A 27,753-nucleotide genomic window follows, 5' to 3' on the forward strand; every position below is an offset into this window, starting at 1 on the left:
AGTCATTTTTATAACCAATCACAAACCTAGCATCCTTGACTTTATTGGCTTGTATTGGATCGCTAAGTACAATGTTTTCGATCTTTATATCAAAGATGTTAAATGCAGCTAGGTTTATATAAAAAGCCGTTGTTTCAATATCATTTCCATAAAATTTAAACATCCCGTTTATTTATGAAATTTAGACTCTAACTAGGGTTTTTACAAGGACAGCACCCACCATTGTACGTGATAAACATCATGTAATGCTGCCAACACAGCATTTTCCCGCATATAATTAACCTCCGTCCACACTTGCATCTATCATATTTATCGAGATCAATTCCACATTCATCACAATACTCAGTCATTTATTTTTAAAGGCTTCGGGTAACCATGGCTCTGAAACGATTTGGAACATACTCGAACATCAAGGGATTGCGTTCAACGGCTCTGATACACACTTCTAAGGTCTTGAAATGGTTGGGGACATACTTGAGCAACCATGGATCCTTCGTAGTAGCCTTGATGCACATGTCTTTTGTTTTGCAGTGATCTGGAATAGAACAGAGATATCAGGGGTAGCGCTCAGTGTCTCTGATATTGAGCTCTTGATAAATATCCATATTTATTTTGGAATAATTCAGAGAGGACATGATAATTTTTACTCATATTCTGTATAATAGCATATATACTACATATGCTATTGCGCATGCGTTGATGTTATATGATTTAATATTATTATGTGTTGGTATTTAATATTATTTTTGTTGATATCAGCATATGATTTTGTTTTTTACTTGTTTTTGGATGGGGTGGTGATGGCAGTGGTGGAAGCGGGGTTTTGGGGGGTAAAGGTGTAGGAGGAGGTCGGTGTACTTAAATTCACTCCTTACTACTACTAGCCGTACTTAACTTTATTTCGTTCTATTAAACATTTTCAAGCACATGAAGTCGTTTCTTACGATAGGACCCAGCCGTACCTTAGTATTGTCCAGATGCTTCTTAGTTTGGCTAGGCGTACCGAACATAATCTCCATTTTATTGAACGTTTTCAGGCACATAAAGTTGTTTTCTATATGAGAGGACCAAGTCGTACCTTAATGTTGTCCAGCCGGACGTAATTTTAGTTATCCGTACCTAATTGAATTTAGTTTTTATTGAATGTTTTTAGCACATAAAGTTGTTTCTTCTATGATAGGACCCAGGCGTGCCTTAATATTGTCCTGCCGAACCTTATTTTAGCAAGCCGCAGCTAACATAATTTCGTTTATCTTGAACATTGTTCCAGCATTTAAAGAAGTTTTTTACACGATAAGACCCAGTCGCATGTTAATATTGTCCAGCTGTACCTTACTTTAACTAGTCGTACTTAACTTAACTTGGTTCTATTGAACATTTCCAAGCACATAAAATCGTTTCTTTTATGATAGGGCCAAGCCGTACCTTAATATTGTCCAGAAGTACCTTATTTTGGCTAGTCGTGCCTAACATAATCTCCCTTTTATTGAACGTTTTCAAGCACATAAAGTTGTTTCCTCTATGATAGGACCCAGGCGTACCTTAATATTATCCAGCCGTGCCTTATTTTATTTATCGGTACCTAACTTAATTTAATTTTTACCTGTCCATTTGTTGAAAATTTGCGTAAACCGGCTAAGGCAATTCAAGATGATCGAGTAGCAAAATGAGCGAGCATCTTAAGCAATAGTTTGAAGTTGAAAAGTGAGCTGCTTCCAAAATACGTGCTGCTCAGCTACGCCTGACCTTCAACGTCCTGCTCTGCAAGAAGGTCGTTTGAAAATGCCAGATTTTCCAACCCGAAATGTACGGAGGCCGAGGAGTACCGTCGATTAAACGCCGCCCTCTTTAATAATAAATGACAGGACCCAACCGCGCCTTAGTATTGTCCAGCCGTACCTTATTTTAGCTTCCCGTACCTAACTTAATTTCGTTTATATTGAACATTGTTTCATCATTTAAAGAAGGCTTTTATATTATAGGACCCGGCCGCATCTTAAAATTGTCCAGCCGTACCTTTTTCAGTTATCCGTACGTAACTTAATTTAGTTTTTATTGGACGGTGTTAGCACATAAAGTTGATTCTTATATGATAAGACCCAGCCGTACCTTAATATTTTCCAGCCGTACCTTATTTCAGCTGTCTGTACCTAAATTAATTTCATTTTTATTTAACATATTTAGCACTTGAATTTTCTTTTCTATATGATCAGACCCAGCCGTACCTTAATAATGTCCAGCCGTATCTGATTTCAGCTAGCCGTACCTAATTTATTTTCGTTCTATTAAACATTTTCAAGCACATAAAGTCGTTTCTTTTATGATAGGACTTAGCCGTACCTTAATATTGTCCAGCCGTACCTTATTTTTGCTAGCCGTACCTAACTTAATTTCGTTTTTTTTTTTTTGAACATTTCTAGCAATCAGGATGTATTTATATGTATTACCGTACAAACGATCATGGGGCATGTATAGTAAATCAAACTGGTGCATGTCATTCGGTGTTGTGATGGTAAAGTGGGGGTAGTCTATACGTTTTGGACCCCTGATGTGTCTCAACCACAAGAGTTGCCTGGATAGCCAATGAGTAACCTTCTTCTTCGAGAGACCACTCTCCTTCGCGAGTAATTTAATAGATTTACGTCCGACCCAGAGATGTTCTGGCATATAGTAAATTTGCCTTAGCTTTTCAGTCTCTTCTTCGGTAATATGTGGTGATTTTTCTGACATGTCTTTATTATATGTCAGAAAAACGTTTCTATAGGTATTTATAAGCCACAAAGCCCAGTAGAGACAACGACCCAAGGACGAACGTTAACTGACCATCCTGTTGCTGCTTCGAGGGTAAATAGAGTTAAAAGACTAACTGCGGGGGGCTTTTTTGTCTGAGGCGATGTAGAACCGAAACATATCGTCATCGAGTCCACTCAGACTTTTGCCGCCTTATTTGCATCTTCCTTTGCTTGGCGAACCAGTCGAGCTTATCTTGCCTTTTCCTGATCCACTCCGCCTGAGCTGCATTGAACTTTTTCATAGCCTCCGCGTGACGTCTTCGTTCCGCCTCGCCGTGTCCCGAGAGCTTGCTAAATAGAAAATTGGTCCCACTGAACGCCAATGCGTTGATTGCCGCGCCTGCCACGGTCACGGCTATAGTTGCCATGTCTCTTTATTTCTTCAGTATTCCACAGAATGGAACTTACCGTACAAGATGTTCAACTGGGCATCCTGTAAGAGGTAGACGTAAGCCATGAAATCCCCGGTTCCGTCTGCCTTCTTTGTGATATGTAGGGTAAACCCATCGGACAGACGTTGTAGAGGCCTTCCACTACCATGTAGGGTATGATCAGGAGACGCCCGAAAGTCTACAAACAGGGCATACCGTTTGTTAAAGAATTGCCCAATCGGACGTTCGAGTCGTGGCTACCATCGTGGGGAGCATTGCATGAGAGTACAACTCATTAGGCTCTCCATCGACAGTGACTCTGATCTTCTCAATTTTTGGATTGTAAAAGACCTCGTTAACGCCAGCGTAAGCCTTCACTTTCCCAGGATCTATGAAGAGTAGCATGATACCCTTAAATGACTTCGAGGGGTGTCAATCTGTAAATTGTATGAGGTATCTTCTTTTTTCATAGGGATAACCTTGCAGAGCCAATCTTGCATACTGGAACACATAGCGCCCGCGAGACATTCGTGAGTGAGCTTGTCAAATTCAAGCCTAATGTTGTTAATCTTATAGGTGGCATCGGCTGCCTTGGCTGCCGTGGACCCCGAGGCTGCTGTCCCGGCATCCTTGATGTCGTCACCAAAAGCCGCGAAATTGATAACGAATTGTAGCCTGTCGTATAATCCCGCTGCATAAAAGGGTAGGTCCCTCGTCAGGTCAAACATTTTTCCCAAGGGTATACAGAACGTATTACCATACACGGCAACAATCGCCTTTTCTTCATTGGTACCTACATGATCACTAGCTTTGACCTGCAGGGCCCCAATGGTCCCGTCATTGGGGTTAATGCCCTATAAAACAAGGTTGTTGTCCCTATCAAATGTTGACAGCCAGAGGTCCCTATATACTGCCAGGGTATTGTAGTCGCCTATATTCTGTACCTCGTTACCATTCAAAGTGATGCGTAGGTTTCGTATCAGGCCTTTGCCAATGTTACTGACAATACTACGTTTTGTATCGGTCACCGTCAGCGTCAGGTCAAATAAGAGTTTGATGGACCCTGGAAAGATGACATCATTCCCGGACATATTAGGTGTATCCACATGCAGGTCCTCGTTGTGTTCGATGGTTGAAGGTATGTGGCTTATCTGAACCCTTTGTTTTCGGCCCTTGATATCAAAGAGTTGCTTCATCTCTGTATATGGGTCTAGCGTCGTTCCAAATGCACTCATATTTATTATATAGGGAAATTTTAAATAAAAGAATGCCGAATAATTCAGTATTTGTACCTGACATTGATATTGATGATGACGAAGAGGATGGGAGCCATCCGGATAAACCCGATGATACTACGTCAAAACTTCCTGGAACGCCAAAACTCCCAGGAACGTCCGGGCCTTCAACAGAACAACACCAGGGGGATACGCTGATGGGGCAGAGGCAAAAACTACTAAAATCAAAGATCGATGGACTTTACGATCGAATGTCGGAGAAATTGGGGTTACAGATTAATGCGAGGTATTACGATGCCTTCAGAGAAGACAAGGGGAATCATCTAATTGTTAAGGAGATAGTGTAAAGTAAGAAAACCTTCAAGGAAATAGTGGTTACAAATCAAGATGGTAACCTAAAAACCGTTGGTCAGATACAAACCTGTGTACAGATACAAACCTTGTGTGTAGGTGGTATGGTATGTATAGGTGTGGCATGCTGCACAATAGGCTTGTTATTCAGGTCAAGCCGCATACCGATCATTACATTGGATGGTGCGATCAAAATATAATTATTAGTGTACCCGACAATTTTGCCTATGCGCAAGTTCATATCGGATGGCAGCATATACACACCATGCATGACGTCGAAGTTCACTGGGGTCCGGGCATACTGCAGAACATTTTGGAATTCAGTGATGTCATGGCTTACATTTTCTTGCGTTTGGACCATAGCCTCAAATTTTTGTACTAAAATTTGCTTTGCTGTATAGTTGTCTGCACCGGTCCCTAGAAGGGATGCTTTGGCCCCAGAAATAGGACCACAAAAACCCGGATACTCTCACTCAGCCTGGTCAGACCCTCTGACGTCAGACCTTGGCTTGTGGGCATAGTAACGTGGCCCAATCACCGTCAACCTGCGGGCACCATCTGCCATCTGTCAATGACGACATGACAGCCTTGAATTTGTAGAGGCTATTAGGATCTGCACCGTACTCGCGGAATACCTGGGAGTATCCGGGGCTCGAGTATGGGTTTTTGTACTGTGAGAAGCCATCGTCATATGGCACGGGTTCCTTCATCCTTGCTAGAATACGACGCATGTGGTAATAGACATGGAATTTAAAGATCGAGTTGATAAGGTGTACCGAACCCGTCATGTGCTTGGCACATATCCCTATTGCCGTTGTCGCGCAATGGGTAGAGAAATTAACCTGGATATTGCAATAGTGCAACGCCTGCCCTATCCAACCCAGTTGAACGGGGTCATCGAGGTGGGTTGTTGGAACTTTGATGGCATACTTGGCAAACTCGGGGAATATCACGGAAATATGGGAGTCTGCACTCACGTACAGGTCCTGATGTTCCAAGTTGCTTTCACCAAGTGGCCACTCCCCCTTTTACTTTTGTACTTTGCCTTGTGGTTGTACGAGTATATATTCATCTTTGTTTTAAAACAAAGATGAAACAACTGTACATCACGGATATCGATAAACCTACCATAATCGAAGACTACCTGGAAGAGGACACTCGTATTGCCCTGAAATCGATATCTATTAGGCCTGGTTGGTTGAATTTGTACTCAGTCACCCCATTCGGGAACCAGGTTTTAGGCCTCTTTACCCTAAGGGCTACCATAACGTCATGTGTATGATACCCCACCACATATCGTTTGTCGTTGCCCCCATTGGCAGGCATGGGATCTGATACCGTCAGGTAGTCTACATTGATATTGTTAATGTCTGCAAACGTAGAGACAAAATTATAGAATAATTTAGATTTAACAAGTTCATTTTCAAATTGTACCATCTTCTTTATTGTATATTTCAAACGACTCCAGAGAATTACATGTCATTGTGCACGCACAGCCGCCTCCATTATATATGATATATGCATGGTAGCAGTACCAGCATAACATTTTACCGCTTACAATGAACCTACGCCCGCAGGTACATTTATCATATGCATCGAGTACACTTTCACAGTCGTTACATTGTTCCATTCTATTTACCACAGTTACAGGGGCGATAATCCTCCACCATTACCATATTTTTTCCGACGTTTTGCCAAGGCATCAGCATGTCTAGCATCAATGCACCCGATGCAACATTTTGTCAGCTGTATATAGATAAATATTGTCTACATTGTTGGCATTTTAAGCATTCTATTCTTCTTTTACATCTCTGGGGTAGAGAGAGACCCTCGAACAAACGGGCAGGATGTTGAGTATAGTAATTTCCCCTACTCAACATGTTGGTCACGTGTTACTGCGCATGCGTTGATTATTAGCGGAATTTTGTGCAATGAGGCGTGACGAAAAGTTGTGACGTCACAAGCAAAATTCTGTATAATAATTTATATGAGAGTTTGACCGTGTTTTTAAAAAATCCTGGTTATATTCCATCTCTACACTAGCTCATCTTAATACTTTCCAGCCGTACCTTATTTTAGCTAGCCGTACCTACCTTAATTTAGTTCTTCTTGAACAGTTTTAGCACATAAAGCTGTTTCATCTATGAGAGACCCAGCCGTACCTTAATGTTGTTCAGTCGTACCTGATTTTGGCTAGCCGTAGCTAACTAATTTTCCTTTTTATTAAACATTTATTTATTTATTTATTTTTTATTTAGCATTTGGAGTTGTTTCTTATATGATAAGACCGAGCCGTATCTTAATATTGTCCGGCCGTATGTTATTTTAGTTAGCCGTACCTACCTTGTCCGGTCGTACCTTATTTTAGTAAGCCGCAGCTGACATAACTTTGTTTTTATTGAACATTATTTTAGCATTTGAAGATGTTTCTGATACGATAGGACCCATGTGCACTTTAATATTGCCAGGCGTACCTTATTCTCAGTTTTTATTGAACGTTTTTAGCACATAAAGTTGTTTCCTCTATGATAGGACCCAGCCATACCTTATTATTGTTCGGAAGGACCTTATTTGAGTTAGCCGCAGCTAACATAATTTCGTTTATATTAATTTTCGTCCTTATTAATGTACCTGTAAAGTTTTATATATATATATATTCATGCCCTGTTGGTCTAATGGCTATGACACTCTTGCAAATGAGTGATCCAGGTTCGAATACTGGACAGGGCTAGAAAAAAGATAGTTATCTTGGTTGCTATGTGGCTAAGAAAGGAGATATAATCGCACTGCTCCATCTCTAGCACACAGTTATCACTCTTATTCATAGAATAATAAAAAAAAATGCCATGTATATCAAACAAAAATGTTTATATGTATTTAACCAGGTTTCTTAATTATATTTGTTCTTAGCATTATCTGAACAATTATTATTATTTTAAGCTAAGAAACACGACTCGTTATAATAAAGAAGTTTTTGAATTAGTGTCACTTTCATGTGTCTCTCTATTTTCAAGGGTAGCAAGGGTAGTAAGATGTTTTATTTATTTTAAAGATAGTTAATGACATGGATGGCAGATTTAAAGTTGTTTTTATTCTTAAAAAGTATTTATTTACATTGTGATTTCAAAATTTGTTTCTGTACAAAGCATATAAGAAAATTGTTTGTAACATGCTCAGGTATTTTGCTGCAAATACACTGGCGACTGTGGGTATAACATGTAGGTCAGGAACCGTATGGATGGGGGACGCTGATTCCCAATACCAGGTTTACGGTTTATTAACATTTAAACATTTTCTGATTCGTCAGGTTATTGAACATGTAAATGTAAATGTAATGTCATTGGTCCTTGAAACATTGTGCCCGGAGAAACTGGGGATTGGCTAGTACGGGGCTAATTTTTTGAAAAATAAACATTTTTGGTTTGATTGGACAAAATGGATCACGTGCATTCCGCGGTTAAAATGTACCTTTTGGCGGCACTTTTTTTCAAACCCTCTGGAAGTTTACTGGAGCGTGTTTTGTTTGTTTACGGCTGGGTCTATATAGGAAACAACTCCAATTGCTAAAAATATTTAATAAAAACGAAATTAAGTTAGGTACGGCCAGCTAAAATAAGGTACGACTGGACAATATTAAGGTACGGCTGGGTTCTATCATAAAAGAAACGACTTTATGTGCTTGAAAATGTTTAATAAAAACTAAATTAAGTTAGGTACGGATAACTAAAATAAGGTACGGATGGACAATATTAAAGTACGACTTTGTCCTATCATATAGGAAACATCTTTATGTGCTTGAAAACGTTCAATAAAAGGGAGATTATGTTAGGCACGACTAGCCAAAATAAGGTACTTCTGGACAATAATAAGGTACGGCTGGGCCCTATCATAAAAGAAACGACTTCATGTGCTTGAAAATGTTCAATAGAACGAAATTAAGTACACTGCAGCTGCCCAAAAGAAGGTACGGCTGGACAATATTAAGATGCGGCTAGGTCCTGTCATATAAAAAACTTCTTTAAATGCTGAAAGAGTGTTCAGTATAAACGAAATTATATTAAGTGCGGCTAACTAAAATAAGGTACGGCCGGACAATATTAAGGTGCGGCTGGGTCTCATCATATAAGAAACAACTTCCAATGTTAAAAATGTTTAGTAAAAACGAAATTAAATTAGGTACGGTTATCTAAAATAAGGTACGGCTGGACAATATTAAGGTGCGCCTGGGTCCCATCATAGAAGAAACAACTTTTTGTACTAAAAACGTTCAATAAAAATTAAATTAAGTTAGGTACCGATAAATAAAGTAAGGCACGGCTGGACAATATTAAGGTACGCCTGGGTCCTATCATAGAGGAAACAACTTTATGTGCTTGAAAATGTTCAATAGAACCAAGTTAAGTTAAGTATGGCTAGTTAAAATAAGATACAGCTGGACAATATTAACATGCGGCTGGGTCTTATCGTGTAAAAAACTTCTTTAAATGCTGGAACAATGTTCAAGATAAACGAAATTATCTTAGCTGCGGCTTGCTAAAATAAGGTACGGCTGGACAATATTAAGGCACGCCTGGGTCCCATCATAGAAGAAACAACTTTATGTGCTAAAAACATTCGATAAAAACTAAATTCAATTAGGTACGAATAACTAAAATTACGTCCGGCTGGACAACATTAAGGTACGACTTGGTCCTCTCATATATAAAACAACTTTATGTGCTTGAAAACGTTCAATAAAATGGAGATTATGTTCGGTACGCCTAGCCAAACTAAGAAGCGTCTGGACAATACTAAGGTACGGCTGGGTCCTATCGTAAAAGAAACGACTGCATGTGCTTGAAAATGTTCAATAGAACGAAATTAAGTTAAGTACGGCTAGCAGTAGTAAGGAGTGAATTTAAGTACACCGACCTCCTCCTACACCTTTACCCCCCAAAACCCCGCTTCCACCACTGCCATCACCACCCCATCCAAAAACAAGTAAAAAACAAAATCATATGCTGATATCAACAAAAATAATATTAAATACCAACACATAATAATATTAAATCATATAACATCAACGCATGCGCAATAGCATATGTAGTATATATGCTATTATACAGAATATGAGTAAAAATTATCATGTCCTCTCTGAATTATTCCAAAATAAATATGGATATTTATCAGGAGCTCAATATCAGAGACACTGAGCGCTACCCCTGATATCTCTGTTCTATTCCAGATCACTGCAAAACAAAAGACATGTGCATCAAGGCTACTACGAAGGATCCATGGTTGCTCAAGTATGTCCCCAACCATTTCAAGACCTTAGAAGTGTGTATCAGAGCCGTTGAACGCAATCCCTTGATGTTCGAGTATGTTCCAAATCGTTTCAGAGCCATGGTTACCCGAAGCCTTTAAAAATAAATGACTGAGTATTGTGATGAATGTGGAATTGATCTCGATAAATATGATAGATGCAAGTGTGGACGGAGGTTAATTATATGCGGGAAAATGCTGTGTTGGCAGAATTACATGATGTTTATCACGTACAATGGTGGGTGCTGTCCTTGTAAAAACCCTAGTTAGAGTCTAAATTTCATAAATAAACGGGATGTTAAATTTTATGGAAATGATATTGAAACAACGGCTTTTTATATAAACCTAGCTGCATTTAACATCTTTGATATAAAGATCGAAAACATTGTACTTAGCGATCCAATACAAGCCAATAAAGTCAAGGATGCTAGATTTGTGATTGGTCATAAAAATGATAATAGAATTACCGCCCTACTAATCAGAACACCAGGGGGGGGGCTATATAGCAAGGGAGCATCCCGCTATGATGATAGTTCCTCACTTACAATGTCATTTAACTTACGGAAGCATCCATAATGGCTTCAGAAATACCAAGGTAGCGCTTACATACTGAGCATACTGCAAGTTTTTTAACAGTTCTGCTCTGGCCTCCTGTCTTCCCTGTGCCAACAATTCCGCGCGCTCGTTATCGTTGATCATTGTCACAGCCTTCTTAGTCCTCTGACGTATCTGCTCCTTTAGCACCATATATTTTTGCTTCCCCTGCATAATAAGGCTAAACTCATAATCGGATATCACACCATTTTCGATAGCCCTGCTAATGAGATCAACTATACTACTAAGCTTAGTCTCTGCCAATAATCTTATTGATTCATGCTTCTTGGATTTTGCATCCAGCTTTTTCGCAGCGTTCCTTAAACCTGCCTGACCAAGTCCTACGGCTATTGCGATGCCTCCCACGGCCACGCTCAGGGGAGCTCCCAATCCTGATAATAATGCTCCAATACCGACACTTGAGGTTATCACGGAGATACTCAACAATCCGTGATCGCAAAATCTAATCCATGTTCCATGCATTTTAAACTTTTTAGTGAGGTTATACCGATCTTTAATCTCACCCCGGAAGAAAGCCTCGATCTCTTCAATCTTTTTTAACCTGTATGTCTGCCCCTCATTTTCTTTATCAGGTGCACTCGGTGGTAAGCTCGGATATAATTTCATGATATCAGTCATTTATTCTATAAGCAAATGCAATTTTATTGACGCGAGAGGGTTCTTTTCATCTTGATATTCATTTATGAGCATGAAATCTAACCTATCTGTTGAACCCTTAATGGGGAGGTAAACAGGGTTATTAAAATTCCAGGTAAGCATATCCCCCCAAGCAGTAAGCTCTTTGATAGGGAGTATTGCTATTATATTGGATTTCTTACCATTTAAAAGACAGTAATCTTTATCTATCTGGGGGCATACGATTCTCAGCCTCTGATGAATGTCAGTATTGTACTTGCTGTCGTAGTCACCTGCTGAAAATAGTACTTTGTTATTAAAAGCATACCCCATAAGGTCCTGCAGCGGTTGATCAATTATCACAACATACCCTTTATTAACTCTAATCCTACTCACGCCGGTCCTGAGTACAAATAGCTCTATCCTATCCCCTGCTTGGTTTTTGACAATAGCCGAGAGATCCTCGATTCTATACAAGCCCAGCTTCCAATGGCCCTACATTAAACGTCCCGTCACTCATCTCGGCACTTGCTTTATAGATATTGAATTCACTCTTTTTATAAAGATTCACCCACCTGGGGCGGATACTAATTTTTTTAGCGCTATTCTGGTGCCTTCACTCAGATATTCATCAAATATCGTGGGATTCGAAATGTCGGTTATATATCACTGTTTTAAGAAACAATGAACATATATTCATATAATTCAAGAGCAAAATATACTCCTAACCATGGGAAATACCTGCAGCAGCTAAGAGGTAAAAATCTCACGGTACAAGATATAGTAATAGACGCGAAGGGCTCGTCATTTTCGACGTTTATCGAGGCCTTCATCGGCTATGACGTCATCAATCACAAACAAGTTCTCCTCCCCTGGCAGCAACGAGGATAATTTCGCTATCCATTCAAACAGCTCATTTCCTGGGTCTATCAGAAATACATAGGGGTCCTTCCATAGCGATGCCCTATCAAAATAGGTGGCATTCCACCGTATAGTTGGGCACAAAATGACAATATTCTGGAACTGTTTCCGGTACTCATTTTCCAACAGGTCCAGGACGCGCTGTGTCTTACCACAGCCTGTAGGACCTGTGAAATTTGCCGTGTGTGGATTTCTTACGACATCCAACATTTTATTTTAATAGTTGCTCCACTTCCTGTCGTGAAATTTGGGGTACAGGACCGCAAATGCCCCGCAAATCCATTTACCCCCATGGTTGTTTTCCAGGAACCCCCGACAAGCGGGGCATAGCTTGGTCCCTCGAGCCTTGTATTGCGGGGGTAGTGGAGTATATCTTAATATCTTTTGTAGGCACCGCAGTGCATTGCGATACCTCTCAACGAGCCTTGCCTTCTCCGGGCTATTCCCGATGAGTTCGGTAACCCGGGGTATAATGTTATATGTGAGTAGGTCATAGAGAATCAGGTAATTCTCATTCTGTTTAAACCCTCTAATTTCCATATCAATAGCAAGCGGGTCCATTTCAACGTCCTCGATGTCCTTCTTTTTAACATTCCGCCTCTCCTTCACTTTGGCCAGGCAAACCATGAAACTTTTCGTTAGACTATTCCTCCTAATTTTGAACCTGTCTGGGGGAAGCAGTTTTTGCATGCCCTACTACGTCTGATGTCCATTTAGTATTGCGGTACCAGCACTTGGTTCCTTCCATAACTCGTGTTTGTCCCTAAGTTTTACCGGATGCCCTATTTCGGGTCTATTCCGAGACATATCGGCTACCCTTGGCTATATTTTCGCTTGCCTACATAGGTTGCGTATTGGTGTAGTGTAGTCTTTTCGCTACCTCATCAAGCGGCGGGGCATCACCATTTTCCCTATATTTAATCGGTGATCTATATGCCACTCTCCATAATTATCCCATGCCATCCCATCGGAAAACTGGGCTTCAGTATGGGGCCGAAGCGTAGCCATGTCGCAACCAAGATATTCCTGGGAGCTGAGCTCCTTGTTTCCTTTTAGAGCCTTGTGGGTTCGACATCGTACAACGGAAGCGATATGTCCGTGGGGGTTGCAAATGGGGCATATTGCTCTATGTTTTTCATGGTGGCAAAACTGAGTTCCCTTGCAGTCTTTGCAATAGGCCCTCTGCCTTTGATAATGGCAAATCTGTCTACTTTTGCACTCTTTACAATAGGCTCTCAATCTTTGATGATGGCAAATTTCACTTCCCCCGCATTCTATACATTGGAGTCTCTGTCTTTGATGGGAGCACTTTGTACGCTCCTTTGACGCCTTGCTAGCATCGAGGCACTTGATGCACATTCGTGTTATTTGACCGCTACGCCTTATCCTGAAACTGTCCAAGGATAAAAAGTGTTTACATTTTGAACACTTACATTTTCCATCCATGCTGACTCGTTTTTGACCTAGGAGGACAAACACGAGTTGTGGTCACTTATTTCGACTTGGGGACATACTTGCGGGTAACCACCCTTTAGAGACGACCATCTCGCCGCTCGCCCGGCCTGCTGCAAAATAGGCCATCGTTTTGAGAACGTCGTTGGTGTCCATCTTGGTAGAGGGCCTTGTTATGCCCAACAATTTCTTGCCTGCCATGGCATAGGCAAAGGTGAAACTAAGGTCCACAACTGTTTCGTACAACAAATCCAAAATTCAATGCATCTTAAAGATGTCAATTTGAGGCCGAGTTTTGCCTTATGTCCCCTGAGGCTCCGGTGAGGGGTTTTGGGGTTTGTTTTTACCCCTGCCTAATTTGTACCAGACGTAAAATCGGATAGGCGTAATACATTTTTCCAAAAAACTTTACTGCAACTTCGGTTTAATAAAAACAGCGGAAACACTTTTTTTCCTGCCGTAAATGACCGTGTGTTACCCTGCATGACAATAGGATAAGAAATTCTTATTTCCAACTAAATAAACAAAACTTCAAAATAATAGCAATTAATTAGGCTACTGGACTTAAGCTTGATATCCTGCGTTGGTGTAAAAGTTCAGGTCATAAATTAGAAAATGCTAAAAAGGTTAAACAGAAACAGAATGGTGTCCGACAGAAGAAGAAGAAGGGATATAGTTGGCTGAAACTAATGTTTACAAATAAAAGGAAAACAGCATTGTCAAATTAATTTTAATTCATTATTATTTCGGCAATCGGAGACAAGGAAGTTAAGACTGAGAGAGTCGCTAGTTCAGACACTCGGTTCTCGTGTTTGGGGTTCACGAGTTTAAACGTCCCCGATTTGTCTCCATCATGAAAAAAACAGAACACACGCACATGATTATAAAATGATTAAGGTAAGTAAAAATACGCTGAAGTTTTTTCTTAACACGATGCGGGTTATGCAAAGGTGCGGGTAAGTAAAACACATCGATTGAAATTTTATGCGGGTTATACGAAGGTGCGGGCTATCTGATAGCATTTAGTTTATAACTCCCTAAAAAAGCTGAGCTGCAGGTTATACGATGTGCGGGTTATATACCGGAAAATACGGTAGCACGAATTTCGGGAGAAATTTTAACTCGATGGGTATATTTCGAATGAAAAATTCCGTGGCTTTCACTTTCTGGTTGTTCGTGAAAATTTTTCTTTAAATAGAAGAAAAAATTGAGCTTAAAAAGCCATTATTTTAGCGGTTGAATAATAATCTTTTCTTCCTAAATATAACATGGCGACCAACTGTGAAAAAAGATTTATCTTCATAAAGTACTTTAAATCAAGCTTTTGCTTGGCAAAGAAAAAACCCCAAATTTATCCATACACCATATAAATACACCATTTATAACAACAAAACAATGTTCTCCCTTTCTGTACTTACAAACAAATGAAAATATAATGAAAAAGTTAACAATGGAGGAGAATATTGTTTTGTATAAAACCTTTTAATCATTACGTCACAATAAAATGAACTTTGCATTTGAGTGACAGAAAGTCGAGCTATAGCAGGAATAATAACACTGACGTCCTTCAAATATCACGAATATAATTTAAATAATAAAGACCTCTCAAGTAAAAAGAGAAAAACATATAAAACTCATATATATAAAACTTGGCATGTACATGGAACACTAAGAAATTTGCAGATGCAAAAGTTTTATCTGTATTATTTGTCTTCCATGAACTCTGAAAAAAATTTAGATAAATGTTTTACTAAGAACAAACCAATACCAGATATAAATTATTTAGGGTTCAAAATTTTCTACAAAATATATAACACATGCCCAGTACAGTGTGTAAACACTATAGGCGTGAAAAATCTAGTTGCATGATTATCAATTTTAGGTTAAAATATCCAATGGCTTTAGATAACATCTAACAAAAAAACATTTAGCAAGACTGAAACATCTCCTGGTATTGTTGATGGAACAAAATTATTCAATAATGGTTTCAAGTTTTAAAAGTCCATTTAGAAAAGGAAAAATAAAAAAATTCAAGAAATAACACAAAAACGTAAAGTTTGTACAAAATACTTTTGGAAGATCACAAAAAGATCGGTAAACTAAAATGTGGTTTATATATCCATATTTATATGAACTCTATTCTAACACGTCTGTCAAGAAATAAACATTCAAAAGTCTGAAACTACGCCAAGTAATCACATATTTCATATGCACACAAAAATATGTATATATATATGTAATTTATAGGGTTACATCAAAAAACTGATGTGATATAATACTAACTTAATCTGACATCTGATGGTAAATTTGAATCTGATGGTAAATATCCACTCTATTAACATATGTACAATAACAAAAATAAATAAGAGAAAGAGGATGAAATTCCCTTTTAAAAAAATTGGAAGAACTGATATTGCAATGTTATTTTTTTAAAAAGACATGCCTTGAAAACAAACACCACAGCCACACACGATTATTTATTCCCATCCATTTTCTTTCAACATATGAGCCATTTCAATGATAAATTTTCCTTCTTTATACTTTTGGCTACTTTCAAATGCATGTTCCTAAATGGAATAAATTTTATAAGTTTTATTTATGGCAAGATAAAAAATAAATTTGAGATTTATAAGTCTCTTGGATGCAATTACAAATACATTATTTGAAAATAATGTTTCATTCTCCATCAGCTATGTAGGTTTTCTTATACAGCTGGGGATATTTTTGCACTTGTCAAACTGGATTATAGTTTGCTTTAATTGCTTAATGAACCCCCCATAACAGTAAAATAATTGGTTTATGTAAGCATCCACATTAAAATAAAACTGTCTTGCTACAGAGAATAACTAACTCATGTAAATCACTTCTTTTAGTGGTTCACTAATCAATAATGATTTGTTTATTGAATTACATCCGTCAGGAAAGTTTAGTGATTAACTTTGTCTTTTGTCAGGAAAAGAGAAGAAAAAACCTTGTCCTTGAGTTTTGAATAAAAAAGAAACTTACATATTTCCAGCCCAGTGTAGTTTTGCAGTTTTCGCAGTAAATATCAGCAACTGCATGTAAGCCAGTTAACAAAATTCTTTCTTCAGCTGGTCCACATCCTACATTTAATCTAAAAATATGAAAATAACATGATAAAAAGAGTTTTTGTTGTTGGAAAATAAAATATTTCTTAACAAAAGAAAACAAAACTTACACAGAATTGAACAAATAAGCTCTTCCTTGACTCCCCTGAAAAGACTAAAGCAAAAAAACAGCTACAGATGACAACACAACTAATCATTGTAATGTCATCTGACTCAAGTATAATGCAAGTTATTGTTGTAGATACATAATATTACAGCTACAGACTTTTTTAAGATTTAAGAAAGTACTAAAATAGTCCAACTTTAGCTTGCATTTACTGTTCACCAGGTGGTTCTATAGTCAAGTCAAAAATATTTTATCCTTCGATAAAAATAAGTATTTTTATCGAAGGATAAAATATTTTTGACTTGTAGTACTAGCTATATAAAAGGGCAAACATAAACAAAGTGCTGGAGAAATATAATAACATAGCATTGGTAGAGTATATAGATATATAAAATTTAGGACCTTCTCGCTATAGCTAGCTATATAGCTACCTTTGAAATCAGGTCATCGTGGCTAGCTAAGTGAGCTCGACAATGTACACAACTGTATTTACGATACGCCGTTGTAGGAAGGTATGCTCGAAACGTTTTCCCCATGTTTGCGAATATATGATTCAATGCCTTCAAACAGCTTGGTTTTAGATCAATTTCCGTTTCTATCCTATCTTTTGTTTGCCTTATCCTTTTCTGTCACATGAAAAAATATATCCACGCTATATCCAATGTTTTCAGTTAGCTTCTATGGACCGGAAAACTCTAATAACAAGTGCCGGGTCGGAGGTTCATAAAAAACAATATTTTGGACGAGTTTTCGCGAGTTGTTCCGAATATCTAAACAAACTATGCCCGTACGGCTTGAATACCCACGCGGAATGGAATAAAACACTTTCGTTCGTTTTTGTTTTTTTTTCTTATGAGATAAGATAAATTTACAACAAACACTTTTACACATTTTGCAATACCAATTCTTGTTGGTTGGACTTCTTAAAAACGCTGTTTGGTATGTTTTCACACATTCCGTGAAACCATTTTTTGCACTTGTCACACTGCGCCATCCTTTCATTTCCAAAAATACCACAACACACGGTTAGCATATGGTTGTTGATAATTTTGTCCATTTCACGCAAAGTCAACAATTCTTTTTCACTCAGTAACTGGCCCGGGACAACGTCAGTTTTTCCTGTTTTCTGGGGTGAGGTCAAATTAATGACAGGTGGAGATTGAGGCGGAGTTACAGTATTACAATCTATCACATTGTCGATGAACTCCTCTACAATAAGAAATTTTGATCGATCTATGATAAACGTAACTTTGTTGTGCTTATGTACATGTGGTTTGTGATGTCACGTCGTGTAGGAAAAAATGTTCTGTTTGTTGGTGAAGGAACCATTTTATCACAAAACAACTTGTTTTGAACATATATCTTTATGTGTCTTTCCATCTCTTTTACTTGCCTTATTCCTTGACCATCGAGTTCGTGAATTTTCGTTATTATTCTTGAATCGATTTGTTGACTGATACCACCGCGCTGAAACGATTTCAAGTTTAATATAATTGCAACAGCGTCCTTAGTGTATTTATACGTTACATTATATTATATTGACAATACCTCCCCTTACAAATGGTCTGCGTGGCAATCTAATATTTTTATCCAAATTTCTCTGTTGGTCTTCACTTGGGATTTATTAGCTGCCCATTCATTTTTCAACTTTTTGGCGCAGTTTTTCTTCCATTCAGTTAACTTGTCTATCTAAATAAACAATAAAATAATATTAGGACGGTGTTATCCTATAGCATTTACGGGTAATCTTGAATGGAAAAATATTATTTCACCTTGTAATCTGGAAAGGAAACAATATCTCGAAGGATAATTTTCGCTCTAGCTTATTTTCTTTTCTTTCTTTCTTGTGAGAAGCGTTCCTATCAGTACCATGGGCTTTTTGTTCCAACAACTATAAACGGTATCCCGTCGAACATTATTTGAGAAATGGAAGATTTTTTGTCTTCAAACAAAATGCATTTTCCTTTTAATTCAAAAATTTATTTGGATAACTTATTTCCACGCTTAAATTAAAATTTAATTTAAATCACATTTTATGTAGCTATATTCTATTAAATATTTAGTCAAAACTTACTGTCTGCACCGAAAGCTACATCCTTAAAGTATTATTGAAGATATTATTTCGGTTTGTCTGTTCAGTATTCATGTTATGTTATTCATCCTTAAAGTAGTTAGAATACGATGTTCCGGTTTCTATTTCATGTTGCTGAATTATTTCTTTAGCTTCTCGTAAGGAGTCGACACATTCTGTCTAACTTTCTAAAGCAGTATAGTTTCATTGATTAGAAGAAATGTCTACGACGGTATAACATACACGTTTTTGTAAAGACAATGAAATGATGTTAAAACGTCATTAAGAAAACCTTGTTCTAAGTTTGTGACCAAATCGTAGCTAATGCAAACAAGTAAAAGTTGTTAGCAAAATAATACGTTTTCTTTGCGCTTTTTCTACAATCTCTGGGTTTTTTCCACTTCCATGTCAGATTTACTTTTATGTTTTTGCTCCACTATTATTTTAACAAAAGGATTATTGCAATTAAAACATCATGAATAATTAATTTATTGTATAGATTTACCAAGTTTTCTTTTACGAGATTGCGCATGATTTTTTTGTATTTTTAAAATTTCATCTCTATAATAAATAAATAAAATGCGCGCTATTATAGCTACTGTAGAAGAATTTTAATAATGTATAAACACAAAAATAAAAAATATATTTCTTTACATCGCATCAGATTTAAAGAACGAATCATCTTCTTCGTCACTTGAAAATAGTCATTCTCCATCATATTCTACAACACGAGTATATCAAAAATGACTATTTTTCACGATAAACAGAGATAAAAATAAAATAAAAAAAACAGTGAATTCACCTATTTTTAAAATCGGTTGAATCAATCTTTGCTTGGTCTTTTTCCATGATAATAGATCATAGATTAAAAATTATAACGCAAACCAAGAGAAACCGAATCTCGTGTGCGCAGTTTTCGCGCGTCTCATGAATCATCGAGACAAGAATGACCTCCATATGTCAGCTACTCGAATTTCTTAAGTTAGTCGCCGAGCAAAATAGGCCCTCCAACCTGGCACTTGTTATTAGAGTTTTCCCCGTGCAGAGAAGTTTTCAAACCAATGAGAAGAGGCAATTTTTATTTAAAAACAATAGGACCATTGCTTAAAATTTCGGCTGTCGGCAACTAATTGCCTGTAATGTAAACAAACATGGCCGCAATAAATATTCTGCGGTAAAGATTCTTTTTATATTGATCGCTCAGGAGTGCCACCAAGAGGAAACATCATCGTCTTATTCCTATAACGCTTTCCTACGACTATGTTTAAAATGTATACGCTCGATATGGCGGTGAAAACTGATAAGCATATGTGTACCTTTGGTACCTGGGATTTTAGCAGCCTCATGTATGGAAGACGTAAATAAATTAGGACTGTGAGCAAACCTCAACGATAAATTCACATTTGGAGCATTGGAAGAAAATTTCGTCGTAAAAAATTACCAGGAACATCTTCCTGTTAAAATACCGATCATATACAGATGCTATCTTTAAAGGTTTTGAAAGGCGCTCAAACTTGTTTAGTTGTGAATCAAACGTCCAGGTTTAAATCAAGTATCAAGTACCATATCTTTGCTGGGTCACTAACTCAGAATTTAGACTCTAGTTTCCCCACGATTTAATTTTGCGATCCAGCTATTTTTAAAGTTTTCGCGAGGATTTAATTTTGCGAATTAAAACTTTCTATATTTTTCGCGAGGATTTATTTGGATAAATTTCAAATTTGGTTTTCATAAAAAGAAACAAAATCAGCCATAGCAAGGAGGTAAAATTTGTTAACAGAAAAAAATTGTAAACAAACATAATGTCTTCTTTTTACTCTCCACTGAAACAAATCGTGTCGCGAATGGCGATCGCGAATGACTCCGAAATAACTTTATGATTTCCACGAGAAAAAAAGTGACGGGTTTAAAATCCCGAATGCAAACATTCTTTTAAGCATTAAAAACAACAGTTAATGATATTATCTTGAGACTTGTGTAATAAATCAGACCTTCATGTTTTGTTAGTTATTAAGGTTTTTCCTATCTAGAATATAAGAAAACAGAGTACTAAATAACTGAATAATACATAAATATCACATTCACCATAGGATAAAAGAAACAAGAGCAGAGGTTGAGTCGCAAAGGGTCTGGCTTTATCTGCCTATATTTTTAACCACGTAGCCAAGGATATTGAGTCTAGTTGTTCTGAATGCACATTTTTCCTTATTGTATGTTAAATTCGTCTTTTTGGCTAATTCTACTCCATCATGGTGCTCTATCGATGTTCAACATCGTAGATACTAAAAGTAGGAACCAGCAGTAACCAACAGTAACCAGCAGTATTTCGAAGTAACCACCAGATAACCACCAGTATTTTGAAGTAACCACCAGAGAACCAGCTGTTTTTTTAAGTAACCACAAGAGAACGAGCAGTTATTATTAATTTACTCCAGATAAGGCAGCAACAGCGGCGCAAAGGTGTTGTGATTTTTATGCACAACACTTCATGACTTTAAACTATCAAATATGATAATTAAAAGGGCACCTAGTTCCCAGGGCTTTTCTTCTGATACTCTATGTTGTTCTTGCTAATTAGCTACTTTTAAGTTGTTTTCACGAGGTCCAATAAAATGCATTCCGCGAAGATTAATTTTCGAAAATATGAATAAAAGTCGCGGAATTCGCGATAATTAATCAACTTAAGTTGTTTAGTTACTTATTTTGCCTAGAGGCAATTATGGAATCAAAAAGAACAGAACGAAAATAGTGTTTTCAGGATTAAAGTTTTTTCTTTGAAATAAAATGTAACATGTTTCAAGTAAAAAACGTTCATATTGAAAGCATAAGATTATAACTTGAACAAAGATGAGATATGTTCACACACTACATGTTTCAAAATGAGTAGATTTGAACAGATATTAACAAAATAGAAGAATTTTAAAAGAAAAATCCCCACTATATATAGTATAGCTTAACTTAGAATTGACTTGAATGCACAGAAGTTGTAGTTATAAGCAGTTATTTCAACTTAATTTGGAAAGATAACATAATATAAAAGAAACAAAATCACAAAAGTATAAAAAACTTTTATTGAATAGAACTAAATATACATGTGAGTTTGTATAAGTTACTCGATGTTGCAGCCTTTTGTTTTAAGCTTGTGTATCTCTGAAGGTTTGAGATGGTTCTGTGTTCCTTTCGGTACGTTTATTGAATTGAAATTGAAGTTCTTTTGGACACGTAGTGATATAATGAAGATACACGTTTCCAAACGATTTCTTTTTTTGACCGTTTTTGTCCGTATATTCGCGATCAAAATTTGTTTTTACGGCTACAAAATCTTGGGGCATGAAACTGATACGACATTCTTGACAGCGCTGCACAGTTGTTGGAAATGATTTTTTGTCATTTTTATGAACAAATGTATATTGTTTCGTGGGTCTTCTATCTGGATTGAAGATATCGTTCGTTGTGATTTCAGGCGATTTAACTTTCCAATTTGTTGATGAAATTTTGCTAATTTTAACCGGTGATATTTTGTGGTTAGATGATGTTACTTCCGTGTCGATTGCAAATGAAGATCGCTCAGAAAAGAATTGTGGTTCAGGAAGATTACATCTTCTTTTTTGACCTGCCTTTGTATTTCCTTTTTTGACCTGCGTTACTTGGCTTCACGTAAGATGACTATGCTTTTGCAGTAAAATTTAGGAAAGAATCTAGATGTTAAGATTGGCGTTCTTTCGACCACTTCAAAAATAGCGTAGGTTCTCGAAAAAATTGCTGATATCCCGGACCTAATCTGTATTTTCCTTGTCCATAAAAATCTCTGTTAATTTCATGGATGAAGTTTTCAGTAATCCATTTTTCAAGGTAGAAGGAAACTTCTCCAATTTCAGTTCCACTATTGTTGTCACTAAGTTTCTTTTTAATAGGCGATGTTTCAATTCTAGTCCATTGGAGTAATACCTCCCTTTTATTCCTTTACTTTCTCTTGCTGACAGCACAAGACATTCCACAAATCCTTCAAATCTGCACTTTTTAAACCATGTATAAAAAGAAGGCACTAGGCTTTCCCACGTACTTTCCAAACTTTCCAATTTTACCAGCAAATCGTTTTCGTCTTCAGCATCTGCCAATCCGAATTCGAGGACATTTTCGTTTTGTGTCACATAAATGTCTGCCATGACTCTGTCCACAGTACGGTTGTTCGCATTTAACTTTCTAAGTTTACGCGTATCAGCTTCTTGAAGGTGTTCGGTACACCAGAAGTGATTGGGAGCGTTTAATACATCGTTTAATCCACATGCAATGGCAGCATCTAAATCATGCCCCACATTTCGAATGTTCCTCAGCTCAGACTTAGCGAGACAAGTTTCTCCCATATACCTTCGATAAGACTCTGTATCTTTTTTCCAGTGCCATTGACTGGGTCCAGGGAATTTTGGATGTTTCCCATTACCATCGATTAACGCTTTGTATGGATAAGTGGAGTCGGTAAGCCATAATCCATCAGCAACCTGGAATGTTGTGTCCACAGTAAAAACACCGTCATCGTCCACACAAAAACGTTTTAAGTCAGTAAGCATGTGTGGCATAATATTCATTGCTGAATAACGATCTTTCTCGAAACATATGTTGTAAACAATGCCTTTATTTTTGACTAGTTTCACTAGCTTTTCAACTTCATGCATTTCATCCGATTTGTTGGCTGTGTTCATAATTGAATTATATTTTCTGTTGCTCACAATTTTAGAACTATGCAATGTTTTGCTAAACCGATTCTCTGTTTACCTGAAGATATATTTCATCATTCGAGATTCCCTTTTCTAATCCATTATCAATTTTGTCAAAAACGTTTGGATCTTTTCGATAATATGCTGGAGCAGTTGCCTTTTTGGCATTGCCATGTATAGGTACAATAAATTCACCTTCAATGCCATCATCCCATCTATTTAATTAGTAATAGTAAGGCCACATTTCTGCACTGTCCATATTCTTGATGGTTGCTATTAGGTTTGTGAAATTATTCACCTTGCTCTTTCGATAACATCTAGATAAGAGGAAACTTTTGCAGCAGGTACTATCGTTCGGTCATATATTGGTGTCCGAGATGCACAACTTCGACGTTCTGAAATTTTTCTGTCATTCTAATAAAAACTGTCCTGGACACCAACAGATTTTCTTTAGTCTTAATTTTATATTATGCTAACAAACCATGTGAGAAAAATAAACGTATATTTCTATCCGATGCCACGATGTTTCTCCACAACATTTATTAATTCATTCAATTCATTCGAGCTTTATTTTGTCTACCAAAAGAAAAAAATGTCTCGTTTTGGACCCTCCTCCGTATAGCGTTTTTCGTTATATTTGGGTTACACGAATTGCAAAATGAAAATCCTTCGGTCAAATCATGGAGGTATACATAATCTGATAAAGCGGAATAATTTTTTAGGAAGCGTTAAAGGAAGTGTGTAATCGCTGCGAAAAATAAACTTTGATATGGATTCCTCAACAGTGGATAGAATGGCAGTAGAGGTATCTCTCACGCTCGTGACTTCAAACTGTGCTGTATATTAATTCATTCATTCAATTCATTTAATTCATTCGAACTTTAACTTTGTCTACCAGAAGGAAAAAATGTCTCCTTTTGGACTCTCATCCGTATATATATGTTTTTCGTTATATTTGGTTTACAATTCAGATATTAGTTCATTATTTAAAATATTAATTTTGTTTTTGTTAATTCTCGCGTGTGGTTTTAAAATACTAATACAGTCAGTATATACTTTTTTCAAAGAGCCTTCTGTCTTTTAATCAACTGTTGCATAAAGCCCAAGTCACACCAGACATAAACATTTCAACAAATGGGTCATGAACTATTGTGTACATTATAAAATGTTTCACATTTGAAGCGGTAGTTGCGTTTATTTCGTTTTATCTATTTAACTGCTCGTTTTCTGTTGGTTACTTCAAAATACTGGTGGTTCTCTGTTGGTTACTTCATAATACTGGTGGTTCTCTGGTGGTTACTTCGAAATCTGCTGGTTCCTACTTTTAGAAAAAGCGGTTTGGTTCACTGAGCGGTATTTGATAATAAGCTGATTTTAGATCGTTGGTACTGAAGTAAGAATATTGAGCTGTGTTGATTTAATCATCGATCCGAGGTAAAAGATATAAGCATCTAATTCTGGAAAGGTATTGATAGTCTGACTGTAGTCAATAACACGTCTCTTGTTCTTCTCTGTTACTACTACTTGTGCTCTACACGGTGAGTTTTTTGGTTGTATAATTCCTTCTGCTAATATACGCTGAATTTCCTGATCAATGAATTATCTGTCATCCTTACTATATCGTCGTGATTTTGTTGAAACATGAAGACTGTCAAAGAGTTTGAAGGAGAAAAATTAAGGTTGATAATCCACAGACATTTAAAGGTATTTGTATCCCTCCTAAAGTAAGAGTCCCACTCTCATGGAGCGATTGGAAATCCAATCCAAGTATTAAATCTGCACACAGATTTTTCATAACATTCAGTTTGATATTGTCGCAATTTGACATTAAGTTTGTGTATACGACACCAATAATTTCATTATTAAACGAACTGATGCCATAGAAACTTGCCCAGAAGCTATGATTATCCTGGTTGCTGTCTTCTGGTAGCCAGTTTATGACGAGCATAAACAGTGTTGGTTGGCCTGATAAATACATCTTCAAGGCGGTTATAGCAGCCTCGTATGAAGAAGCTTCACATATTATATCTTATATATTAATTCCCTTGCGTGAGTAAAACTGTGAGTCCACGACACGGAAATCACGGGTCACTTTCTTATGACGTGGATGTACGCTTAAATTAAACTAAAAAGATTAGGGATGTACTTCATAGAAAAGATAGTAAGGGCTAGATGCAATATGTCAAAAAAACTTTTTTTGTTGAATCAGAAGCACTCCCTACAACCATTCTTTTTTTTACAGTTTGTGAAGCTTTTGTGAGGAAAGAGTGTATGCAATATTATCGAAATAACTGATTTTTGTTGGCATTTTGTCTAAAGTTTGGTGAGGAAGGACCGTATGCAATATATCAAATAATGTTTTATTGCATTATAATTTATCCTTGCAATCCCTTTTTAACACCTTAGATAAAAATTTCCACTTAGGCAAAATTTATTGTTTATTTTTCACATTTTGTGTCAACCTTTGGCAGGGTTTGCAATAAACTAACTGATTTTAACATATACAATGAGAGAGATTTGTGTTTGACATTGATCAGCTTTTTTGTATATATGTGGCGTTTTGAGTGATTTAAATTTTATGGGTGAGATGTATGTTGAAATGCTTTTAAAAACTTTTTTCCGAATAATTTTCGCATTTGTCAGATGGTCAGAGCAAGTAATTTTAGTAGATTTAGATTTTAAACGTCACATACATACTGCAGTTGTTGAAAACCTTTAATTTTTTTGGTTATTTATATAATAATGCAGATGGAAGATGCGCACTGCTGTATTGTTTGTTTTTTGATGGACATATATCTGCTACATAAATTAAATGGAATACAGTGGATTCTTCCACGGGAAACAGCTAGTCTTATATATTAATTCCCTTGCGTGAGTAAAACTGTGAGTCCACGACACGGAAATCACGGGTCACTTTCCTATGACGTGGCTGTACGCTAAAATTTAACTAAAAAGATTAGGGATGTACTTCATAGAAATCGCACATAAGGTGCAAATATATAACCCGCTGCTAATAACGATATAAATATATATACCCTTATGCCAAAAAACTCTATGTTAGCATATATATATAGGTATCGCTACATATGAAACGGTATTAGATATTAACAAAGCATACGGACTGTTAAATGAAGTTCCTAGCATAAAACGGAAATTGTGTTTACGAAAAAGATGGCTGTTCTTTTTGAGTATTCTCTACTCTTTTATTCAAAATAAATCTTTAAAAAAACATTTGAAGAAGAGCATGATTTTATAAATTAATCATAGCAAGGTTCTGTAAGGTTTTTTCATGTTTTATTTTCAGTTTTGATTATATTATTGTTGCCAGACATGTTTTATAGCTAGCATCATAAAAAGCCAACCACCACCAACAACTAGCTAGCTAGCTAGGAATATATATATATACTAGCTGTTTCCCGTGGAAGAATCCACTGTATTCCATTTAATTTATGTAGCAGATATATGTCCATCAAAAAACAAACAATACAGCAGTGCGCATCTTACATCTGCATTATTATATAAATGACCAAAAATATTAAAGGTTTTCAACAACTGCAGTACATATGTGACATTTAAAATCTAAATCTACTAAAATTACTTGCTCTGACCATCTGACAAATGCGAAAATTATTCGGAAAAACGTTTTTAAAAAGCATTTCAACATACATCTCACCCATAAAATTTAAATCACTCAAAACGCCACATATGTACAAAAAAGCTGATCAATGTCAAACACAAATCCCTCTCATTGTATAATAGTCAGTTAGTTTATTGCAAACCCTGCCAAAGGTTGACACAAAATGTGAAAAATAAACAATAAATTTTGCCTAAGTAGAAATTTTTATCTAAGGTGTTAAAAAGGGATTTGCAAGGATAAATTATAATGCAATAAAACATTATTTGATATATTGCATACGGTCCTTCCTCACCAAACTTTAGACAAAATGCCAACAAAATAACGGTGTTTAAATCTAAAATTAATAAAGTCCTTTTAGCAATTTGCGTGCTGTTTTACCATCAATAAAGTAAACAAAATTTCAAATCTCACATAGTATTCTGTCACAAATTTTCATAAAATATATATATAAGTCATAATGAGTCATGTTAAACAACAGCAAT

The 27,753-nt window shown here is 36.7% G+C and overlaps 2 protein-coding genes across 2 annotated transcripts in view; both read right to left on the reverse strand.

Moving 5' to 3' along the window:
- Window positions 1-14,860: 14,860 nt before the first annotated feature.
- Window positions 14,861-27,753, reverse strand: part of LOC130624339 (2-aminoethanethiol dioxygenase-like) — a 44,849-nt gene continuing 31,956 nt past the window's right edge. Inside the window, exons 10-12 of the mRNA XM_057439925.1 lie at window positions 16,853-16,896; window positions 16,660-16,768; window positions 14,861-16,220 (exon numbers count right to left, since the gene is read on the reverse strand). Coding sequence (XP_057295908.1) covers window positions 16,131-16,220; window positions 16,660-16,768; window positions 16,853-16,896 — 243 coding nt within the window. The 3' untranslated portion in view covers window positions 14,861-16,130. The remainder of the gene's footprint in view (window positions 16,221-16,659; window positions 16,769-16,852; window positions 16,897-27,753) is intronic.
- Window positions 22,386-27,753, reverse strand: part of LOC130624337 (uncharacterized) — a 92,416-nt gene continuing 87,048 nt past the window's right edge. The window contains exon 2 of the mRNA XM_057439924.1: window positions 22,386-27,605. Within this exon, the coding sequence (XP_057295907.1) occupies window positions 22,696-23,619 (924 nt within the window). The 5' untranslated portion in view covers window positions 23,620-27,605 and the 3' untranslated portion in view covers window positions 22,386-22,695. The remainder of the gene's footprint in view (window positions 27,606-27,753) is intronic.

This window comes from Hydractinia symbiolongicarpus, chromosome 13 (assembly GCF_029227915.1).
Source record: "Hydractinia symbiolongicarpus strain clone_291-10 chromosome 13, HSymV2.1, whole genome shotgun sequence".
NCBI lineage: Eukaryota > Metazoa > Cnidaria > Hydrozoa > Anthoathecata > Hydractiniidae > Hydractinia > Hydractinia symbiolongicarpus.